General features: G+C 44.5%; 1 protein-coding gene across 1 annotated transcript; it reads right to left on the reverse strand.

Moving 5' to 3' along the window:
• Positions 1–201: 201 nt before the first annotated feature.
• On the reverse strand, positions 202–10,113 carry LOC103638811 (protein MONOCULM 1). The gene is made up of 3 exons (XM_008661623.2): positions 9,777–10,113; positions 8,914–9,162; positions 202–2,257 (listed from the first exon to the last, which is right to left on the reverse strand). Exon 3 carries the CDS (start codon positions 2,143–2,145, stop codon positions 742–744), a length of 1,404 nt encoding a protein of 467 aa, XP_008659845.1. The 5' UTR covers positions 2,146–2,257; positions 8,914–9,162; positions 9,777–10,113; the 3' UTR covers positions 202–741.
• Positions 10,114–10,487: the final 374 nt, after the last annotated feature.

Genomic DNA, 10,487 nt, shown 5'->3' on the forward strand with positions numbered 1-10,487 from the left:
CCTCTGATTATTTGAACTAAATTATTGCGCACATGAATAGAAAACGAAGAACGGTCAGAAGAGGACATTCTGCAAGATCACACGTCCAACTTAAACGAAGAAGAGCAGGATCTCACATCAAAATAACAAATAATTAATAATATAGACGACTAAAATCTCCCTACTAGTATGGAATCCACACATGAGCTATTGAGAGAAACAGATGAAAGAACAAATATATAAATAAAAGATAGATAGATAGATACAAGTATGAAAATATAATAGCAAAGCCGATTTTAGTACGTTGAAGAAATTGCTAGCCGAACAAAGCCTGAAGGCCGACCTCTTCACTTGTTCCAATGCCGCCATTCCATGCATGCAAGGCTACATATGGACTTAAACTCCTCAAATTAACAAGAGTGCTAATCAACCAACCAACTAACCATCCATCCATCCAAGCTGCCAAGATCAACAGCAATTAAACCACAGCAAGCTAGGGTTAGGGTTTCCTCCTTCCAATTGACCCAACAAACCCATCCTCCAAAATCACAATGAGATCTTGCTAAGTACGTACGTAGCGCAAGTAACAACCAATATTATTGCTACAAAATGCAATGCTCATATATACGCTAGCTCTATATATGCGGTACTGATGACTAGTGATGAGCGAGGCAAACCCTAGTCCGTCCGTCGGCGCCGCCGGCATGAATGCATGCACGCAGCAGGTAGAGAAGGCTCGTCCTCAGTGGCGGCGGCGGCGGGCTACTGCCACGACGACACGGACAGCAGCGGCCGCGTCTGCCACCCGAGAAAGCACGCGCCGCGCGCCTCCTGCACGAGGTAGCCCTCCGACGGGTAGTGCAGCCGCAGCAGCAGCCGCGCCTGCGACACGGCGAAAGCGCTGAGAGGCCGCGCCGCAAATCCGGCGCCGCGCGCCGCGGCTCCCCACCGCTCGAGTCCGCGCCACCACCTCCCACCGGAGGGACCCAGCGCGGCGTCGATCTCCCTGCCGAGCACCTCGTGCTCCACCGCCAGCCGCTCCCGGCTCCCCGGCGGCACAGTCGCCTCGAGCGCCTCGAACACGGCCGAGTAGTGATCCATGGCTACCGCGGACCGCTGGGGCAGGTCGTCGATGCGGTCGAAACCCCCGCCGATTGTCTCCCTCTCCGCGATGGTCACCACGGCGGGGGCCATGGCCTTGACCCACTTCAAGAAGGCGGCAAGCTCGTCGTGCCCGCCTAGCTTGTGCAAAAACATGACGCAGTTGACGGCTAGCGTCTCGTCCGGGTGCAGCTCCAGCTGGCTCGTCGTGGCCGCGCTCGAAGTGGTGGTGTTGGTCGTGGTGCTCGCGCTGGTGACGACCTGCTGCTGATGGGTAGCGGCGCAGGAGAGCAGGAGCGGCGTGAAGTGGAAGGGGAGCTGGATGGAGCGGGCGAAGGCGCGGAGGCGGCTGCCGGTGCGGAGGAGGGTGTCGCGGTCGGCGCCGGCGCCGGTGATGCGCACCTCCGGCGGTCCCGCGGCCGGGTCGGCGCGCTCGGCGATCGCCTGCAGCAGTGGCGGCCACTGCACCCCGTGCGCGGCGTCCAGGTCGAGGATGTGGATCCGGCGCGCGCCCTCGACGGCGTCGAGGATGGCCTGGTTCGCCGTCAGGTGCGCGAAGCGCAGGAAGGGCGCGATCTGGTTGAACGCGAGGTAGGCGGCGGACGACGCCGGCCGCGCGGCGGCGGCGGCCACCAAGCCCGTGGCGGCGGCCCTGGCGTCCGCCCGGAGAGCGAGCGCGCGCGCGAAGTGGTAGGCGAGCCGATCGGCGGCGTCCGCGCGCGGGGACGCCGCGGACAGGAGGACCCCCACGGCGCGGCGCGCGGCCTGGAGGTCCCCGCGCTGCAGCAGGTCGGCGCACGCGAGCACGAGGTCCCGCGCGGACGGCACCGCCGCCGCCGCGAGGACGTCGCTGTTGTTGCTGCTGCCGTTCTTGTTGTTGCCATTGTTGTTGTCGGTGTCGGAGGAGGACGAGGAGTGGTGGTGGAGTGAGCTGAGCATAGCTTCGTCGGTCGTTGGACGGCGCAGGCCGAGCTTCTTCTTCTTCAGCGGCGGCGGCGGCCGGAGTCGGCGGTGATGGCAGGCGAGGAGCATGAGGGGGTGGAGCGCGAGTGGAAGGACGTGCATCTCATCTCCTGGCGGGTTTAATAGGGGCGCACGACGTCCGGCAGCAGCATCTGGGGCTGGGGTTGGGACGACTGGCCTCGCAGCTGCAGCTTCCGTGACAGGACATCCTCATCTGCCAAAAATACAGAGGTGTGCTTGTGTGAGAGTCTGAGAGGCTGCTGCAGCTCATCAGCTACACCACTACGCAGTACCTTGCCACTACCTACTCGCCCATAGCCTAGTTAGCTACTAGTAGGAGTTACTAGTAGATGCATTGTGTAAACTCGGAGGGCGAAGGGGAGAGAGAGAGACAGAGCTGGTTGTGGGAGAGAAGTGGATGCTTTCTCTCTCTAGGAACTAGGAATAGAAGTGGGACGGAGGGAGGCAGGGGAAAGGTGGCAGCAAGGGTGAGTGAGTGTGCAGGGAGTTGTCTTTTATCTGGTGGATCGTGGTGCGTGTGATTTGGGAAGGCCAAAGGAATGGAGGAATCTAACTAAAACATTCCAAGAGTTGGTGCCGGTGGGCCTAAACAACCAAATACTATATTCATTACGCTAAGCCAGGCTACTAATCTCTATTACATGGATTCTGCATTTCTGCTACCAAAAAAAACTACTGTACTCATTGTTGATATATGTGCCAAGCTCAGCTCGCCTCTAGTTTTCTTTTCAGTCCTTCTCATGAGGCGCGGCTTGAGCGGGTGCTGTCTCTGAATAATAAGAATCCAGCGATTCCAAATCTTCTCAAAGTTCCATTGTATCCATGTGCTTGTGTACATGTATACGCAAGATGGATGCAAATTTCGTGCTTATATTAGCCCCCATGTTTAACGCATCAGTTAAATAATACAAATACAACTTATATATAGGTGTGGGGGAAGCTATAGATAGTTTAGACCTGTCCAACAGTTCACTCATAAGGTCACCTAAAACACTGTTTTTATCTGTAAACTGTATTTTTCGTAGAGTTGAGTTTGAAAATGTGTATAGGGATTGATAAGCCGCTGGAGATAACCTTATAGGATTATATAAACAAAGTGTTCCTGATTAATTATAAGCTAGCTTATAATGAGTTTGTATATTAGCTAATTAGCAAAGCTGAAATAATTGGATTATGCAGGGGTTGAACAAACAAATCTAAGGGCCAATATTAGGACTCAAGAAAATGCATGCGGTGGTATGACACAATTCTGCGAGGGTGTGTTTGGTTTGTTTTTTGGTTTTGTATTTTGCCATGTAAAAAACAAAAGCAAACCAAAGGGTTCGAACCAGAAAGCAGTGTTTTCCAAAAGCCTGGTTTCTTTCAGTGCAAAATTGAAAATATATTTGGATATACTTTTAATGACTTTTGGATGGAACTGTGCAAATACATATGTAAGAACTTTTAGTGGCTTTCACCAAACGGTTTTTTAGCTTTTTATAGCTCTTAGTCCACATCAACTTTTTTTATAGCTCACAACACACAACGACTTTTTTTCCACGGCCACAGCTCAACCAAACAGACCCTAAGTGCAAAACGTTTTATGAATGAAACGCTAAACACTAATCAACTAGTCACCAACTGTTAATCCATTATTGGACTAAATGGTCATTCAAATGAACGAATTGAACATTTAAAGAAGATAAATGGTCGATTAAACTGAAACAATGTACCATGAAACAAGCTAGGTTGAAAATGATGTAAATAAAAACAATTTTATTAAAAATAGAAAGTTTCATAGGTGGGAATTTATGAGCATTATGTGAAAGTTAGATTAGCAATATAAAGAGGAAGGAGGTACAGAAGGAAAATTTGATTATATATGAATTAGACTTGTAGAAATTATGTCTTCTTACTGTCTTTGCTACAAATATACATAATTCTAGAATTTTTATGATAGATTAAGGAAGACTACAAATTATTGTGAATTGTGATGCCCCTCAGGGCACTCCCCACCATAAAACTAGATGGTTTGTGTGTTTATTAATTAGGATGTCAACTAATCAAAAAAATAACATGGCACTTAAATTAAAGAAGAAGGACAAGAAATGTTACCTTAGATAAGAAACTATGTCCATACACAAATAAAGATATGAAGAAATATGATAGGTAGATGATAGAGATAAGGCATTTCATTGAATAAAAATTACTCTATAGAAACAATCCAATGAGAATAAAATTTCTATATGTAATATCTATGTAAATAATTTATATATGCAGTGTGTATATAACAAGTAGACAGTTTTGAGGTAACATCCGCGAGTCACCCTCTCGAATACGATAGTGATGGCTTGCACTTTCTAAACCGACACATCCTGGTACATCTATCTTTGGCCAAGAGTTTAATGTACTACATCTATCTTTTCGTATTTTCGTGGATGCTTTGTTGAGATTTGAAAGGATGATGACATATTTGAGATGCACTGATTTTGATGTTAGATTATTATAAAATCTAAATTATTTTTTTTCTTTTTCTTTGATATTCTATTCATTTTTTGTCGTTAGATCATAATGTAGTTTAATGGTATATATTCTTCTCATTTTTTTCATAACTAAGGTTGTCTATGGTAGCCTTTCTATCCCATTTCTTAGTTCACTTCCTATTTCAAACTTTACTCTATAAACAATATAGTCTACAATATAGAATAATATTTTGCAAGGTTATTTGTACGCTCTCCTGAGCACAACCTAACATTACAGGAATCACCTTCTTTGCCAAGTGTCATAGATACTCGACAAAGCCTCTTTTGCACTCTTCAAAGGGACTTCTTGCCTAGTGCCCGTGGATTTGCACTCGACAAAGAATTTAACACTAGGCAAAGATCATCTTTCCAATAGTGTAATACAACAATTTCTAAACTTCCTTGGCAAACATGAGAGTTCCTTTTGATTCTATTGTACTGATACAAAAGATTGATAGGTATGAAAACTATTTGTGGTTTTCAGATTCTTTTGGTTCTATTTTATTAATAGAATGTATTACTACGCATAGAAACTACATATGGTTTTCAGCACTAGGACTGTCATCAATCACACAATTATAATTAGCTCCTCCCTATACATGCATTAACTTAAATGGTAGGTATAAAGACCATGAGGGTTGGAGTAGGCAAGAAATGCTTATATGTGTGGACAAATTTTCAATGATAGAAATGCTTAAATTTATGAATATGAGTGTATTTCTTTAGTCAAACTAGTTAAATAGGTCAAGTATACAAATTTCCGGTGAAAATCAAGTCATAAATGTGATAAAATTTGCCAGATTACATTTATTATCTTAGCTTTACTATCTTATTTTAGAAAATGCGCCTAAGCATATATTTCATTAAAAGGGAACAAAGTGCAAACACAAGCTAGATGGCATCTAATACAACAAAGTTTATTACACTAAGAAAAAACAAAAAAGACATATATGTAGCGTTTATTCTCGAACGAGGTGGAACTTCGTGGCTCTAGTAAATCTTTAGTAGTGTTTGATTTACGGAAGTCTGAAACAGAGCAGGTTCAAAAAATATTTCCCTAATATATTGAATCCCACTGCTCCCCAAAAACTATCGAACATTTTTGCTCACGAGCGTCCCCGTTCGAATCTCCTTCACCAACAAGAGATGATGGTGATCACACTCTTATGGCTTCTCCCAAATATATAATTGATGGAGTGACTCAGTGCTACCTACACTCTTGAACTCCATTCTATCTCCAAAACATGGAATGAAACCATTCCATTCTTGGAACGAAGTCATTCTATGTAACTAGGCTCTAGAACCAAACACTACCTTACGTTGTTGAAGAGCTACCTCGAACACACAATGCTTGGATCCATAAGAAGTGTGAAATATACAAGTTTTCCACCGTAAAATATTTAGAAAGAAGCCCTTGTTGTGTATCTACAACTCGTATGGTGATAATACATACACAAGATTGCACTATTTCAAGTAGTCAAATCATAAATTAAATTGATTATTTACTTGTACGTGTCGATGGGAATATGCATGGTTGAAGAAAATATGTCAAAGTAGGGTAGCTCCAATCCGGTTGTTGAAAACTTGAAATTAGCTAGAGAGTACATATGGGTCCTGATACTCGATGATTATTTACTCTAATAGGGGATTTATATAGACTAAAAATTGTACCTATGAGTCCTTTATTGGACAAAAACATTCACCCAATAGGTATACATGTATTATATTGGAATGTTCTGCAGTCACCCATATCTTTTAACCCATAGGTATAAAATAGTCTTTATAAACTTGCTCTAAACCTAAAAGATAAACTTGGTATAACCTAAAACAACATGAAACCCTAGCTATATAATAGATTTCTACTCCATAACCACAAGTACTATATATATATATATATATATATATATATATATATATATATATATATATATATATATATATATATATATATATATATATATATATATATTAGGATCGATGGATGCATTGTATTACCACTTATTAGTTCAAAACCGACCATTTATGTAATGTGTTGTTTTGGTAGATGCATTGTATTACGACTTATTAGTTCAAAACCCACCGTTTATGTAATGTGTTGTTTTGATAGATGCTTAACTTTTATGGGTATGGGTGACCTGACGGGTGACTTTGACCCATATAGGTATGGGGCACAGAAGAAAATTTGTACCCACCAGTGTGTGTGTATGAGTGACCGAGCAGAGTTGTTTTTTTTTGTGGCGGGTGTGGATATGGAAAAAATCATGTACATCACCGATGCAAGCACCCTCTTTTACAGCCTATCGCATCCACCACACAGAGGCCCACAAAAACAGATCAAAATTTGTAACTTAACACTTTAGTAATTTATTTTTCTCTTATTTATATGGATCACCAGGTAGCAGAGGCGGATCCAAGGGTGGGGCAAAGGGGGCCATGGCCTCACCTCAATTTTTATATGTTATTATACCTAGATTTAGATATACATCAAAATAAAAAAAATTATATAGTAGGTACAACCAAATCTAATAAAACCTAGTTTTAATCTAACTTTTTCTCGACAGTCCATTGCTTAGCCCGCTCTCCATACAAATAGTTCGATTTCTTCCTCTAGCGGCTAGCTACTCGACTTACTCGTGGCTCGATAGCTCCTTCGATCATGACTGGATCGGTAGTGGGTGACCAGATCTGTCCGCTCCAGTGTCACCTTGTCTTCTCGTCACTCGTTAGTTCATCGCATTGTCGGGATCCCACACGCAGCGCCACTATTTTGCCTCTTATTCCGCATCGACTGGTGGGCAAGCTATTGGTGGGATCCTGCCTTGGCACCATGGTGCCACCACCATCTGCCCTCACTATGTCACCAGGGTCCCCACACATCATCGCAATGCAACAATTGTTGTCGCTTACCACTGCCCAGCCGCTTGCCCTCGCTGCTCCTCGTATGCTGCCTCATCATCGCCATCTCAAAGCAGACTCACCACAATGAAGCGTCGATGTGACCGCTTCACCCGCCTTTCTGTAGGGTGGCCAAAATGGTTTTCTGATATTCATATCATTTTAAAACGCTCCTAGTATTATCACCTAACCTTGTTATTATCATGAAGCTGTTTTTATCTAGTCATCTAGTATCGTGGTTTGTCTCTTATGGTGTCGCCCCACCTAAAATTTTGTTCTGCGTCCGCCACTGCCAGGTAGTGAATATGAGGGGCTGTAAAAGATATTCTTTGCATTCCGGATGCAAAGAATTTTTTTTCTATGGATATGGGGTAGCAATGGAATACCCGGTGGGGATTTAATTACCACATTGCCACCTCTAAAAGCTAGTTGATCTTTGTGTAATACGTTGATGATGAGTGGAAGTGTGCATATAATCAAACTATCGTATCCTATTATTATGCAAGGAAACCATATTATATTGTGACGAGAAAGTGTTTATTTATATATGTTGGGAGCGTTGTTGACCGTATACCATGCATGCACCTAATTGTTTGACCAGTTAATCCTAAAAAAATTACGAAAAAAAGACCATGTGTAGATTTTGGCCATTGGACAGTGTTAGGAACTGCGCTGGTCTGATAAGGCTTTGTTTTACCGATCTATTTGCACCTAATGATCACACTTGTCTGATAAGGCTTTTGTATGGTTCTCCTCCGCGCTTTTAAGATATTGGGTATAGTAGTGTGTGCAAGCTAGCAAGAACGCATGGCTTGAAATTTCAATAGCAGTAATAATCATGTCCTGGTTTCTTGGTGCTTAATTATCGTGAGACCAGTGTTTAGTTTGCTGGTCTTGATAGTAAAAGAGCTACGTACGTAGCAGGGCAATGCAAGTTTTTAAATCATTGTGGAAGCCTCAGGATGCTCCCTTTTCCAAAAGATTTGCACATAGCTAGTCTGACGATTTGGACGGCTAGGCTACCATGCATCTTCTGTCGTCTGTTCTTCTCTCTCTATCTCTCTATGTGTGTGTGTGAGTGAGTGTGTGCACACACACGCAATGCTTTAAATGGGTGAATAGAGACTAGACAGAGCGGACTCATGTTTTGTCCCAGGGTGGGGATCTCCATTGATGGCCCTGTGATCGACTTGCGAGAGCACACCGGAACCTCACCTGGCCCTCCGATCCCTCCCCCTATGTCACTGCTGCACATTGCACACGCATGCATATGCAGCATGCTTGTGGTGGTATTTCACCCGCAGCTAGGTACACTAGTCGTCCCCGATTGGCTACGTTCTTTGCTTGCAAGATCACATGCATGCAATCCTAGCCCAAGCAACAGTGCATGAGAGAGAGATAGAGAGATATATATAGAGAGAGAGAGAGAGGAGGAGGGGCAGTGAAGACTCACATCGAAAGCATCTCGATACAACACATTAGCAAACAAACGGAATATTGCAGGGCAGGGGGTGCGTAGCTGTGAATGTGAGGCGGCATGGCCTCGGATGGAATGTCTCAGTCCCTCCCCCGGCCGCCCAGATGAGGCAAACTATCATCACCTCCACCTGCACACCATCATTGCCCACTAAAAGGGACATGCATGTGCCTCTGTGTCAAGCAGCAGCAGGTATATATCATGCTGCATCCCTTGCTTCCAACTCTGCAAAAAAAAAAGTATATTTATTTTTTGTACATCACGTGTATATATATATACGTACACTCATTGCATCAGAATGTATAGTACATGTCATATGGATCGATACGCATGCAGATACATACAATACACAGGGAGGAGGAGAGAGATCTCTTATCCCTTGTGGCGAGAGGGAAGAGATCTTTGCATATGTGTGCAACATCAACAACAAGGCCTAGACTGCAACAACAACAACTGGCGCCCCTCTGTGGACTGTGTGACTTGTGCGCACCAAAGGAATCTACTCCGGTCACGCTCGGCTCGGCTCGGCTCTCTTCCCCTCTGCAGCCTGCTGCCGCGGCATGCTCTCTTATGCGTACTGCCTCAAGGCAAGGCATGCGTTGTTGTAGTATGCAGCATGAGGAGAAGGGGCCGAACTTGGCATGAGATGGATATCGACCACGCTGTGGTGGGCAGGGGAAAGTGAGTGAGAAATGCCCAAAGTGAGCAAGGCAACAAGCACAAGCATGCATCTCTCATGCGATGCGTCACTCAAACAGTAGTAGATGAGATAAAAAGTGCGGTCGTTGAAATGGAGGTGTTTGAAAGAAAGAAAAAAACACTTGTGACTTTAAATTTACCTCCCGGATCTGCTAGCATCAAATGCTGTGATTTGACAAGTTCTTCCAAAACCTAACCCGGCCCCTGCCACAGCATATCTCTCTCTCTCCCTCTCTCTCTCCTGAGTATAGTACTCCTTCAACAGCAGCTCCTGATGTGTATTTGTGAGAGAGGATGGCAAAGAAAGAAAGAAAGAAGAAGCTGTGATCGACGTTTGGGCCGGCCGCGCGGGGGAGTCGGTCGATCTTGTTGCTTGGCGTCAAGATTAATAAGTAGCTAGCTAGGACGATCGGAGGAGGAGCATGCATGCACGGTCTCTTGAGTGGAGTTGAAGGAAGGGAAAGCCAGGCTACGACGATGGGGGAGCACACTCAACAACAGATGGGGACCAAATGTCCATGCACACATCATGCATGCCAAAAGGTAAAGATAGACTAATTACCAAAGGATTATATTATTTTAATTAAGCCCAAAGAGGACATTATGCCAATTGTTAACGCAAAACAAATCTACAAAGCCATATCGCGCCCCCACTTATATAATTTTTTTTGCTGCCACTTTTTTTTTGCGTAGCCTTTTCTACGTTCTCTCTCCTCTGCTTCCCTCTCTCTCTCTCTCTCTCTCTCTCGCTTGTCTCTCCTAATCCTATGTAGAGACTAGAGAGAGCCAGCCAGCCAGCTAGCCAATGGTTGAGCTTGCTATATATGAGTGCGAACTGTTCCATGTGTGCT

This window comes from Zea mays, chromosome 9 (genome assembly GCF_902167145.1).
Source record: "Zea mays cultivar B73 chromosome 9, Zm-B73-REFERENCE-NAM-5.0, whole genome shotgun sequence".
NCBI classification, from domain to species: Eukaryota; Viridiplantae; Streptophyta; class Magnoliopsida; order Poales; family Poaceae; genus Zea; species Zea mays.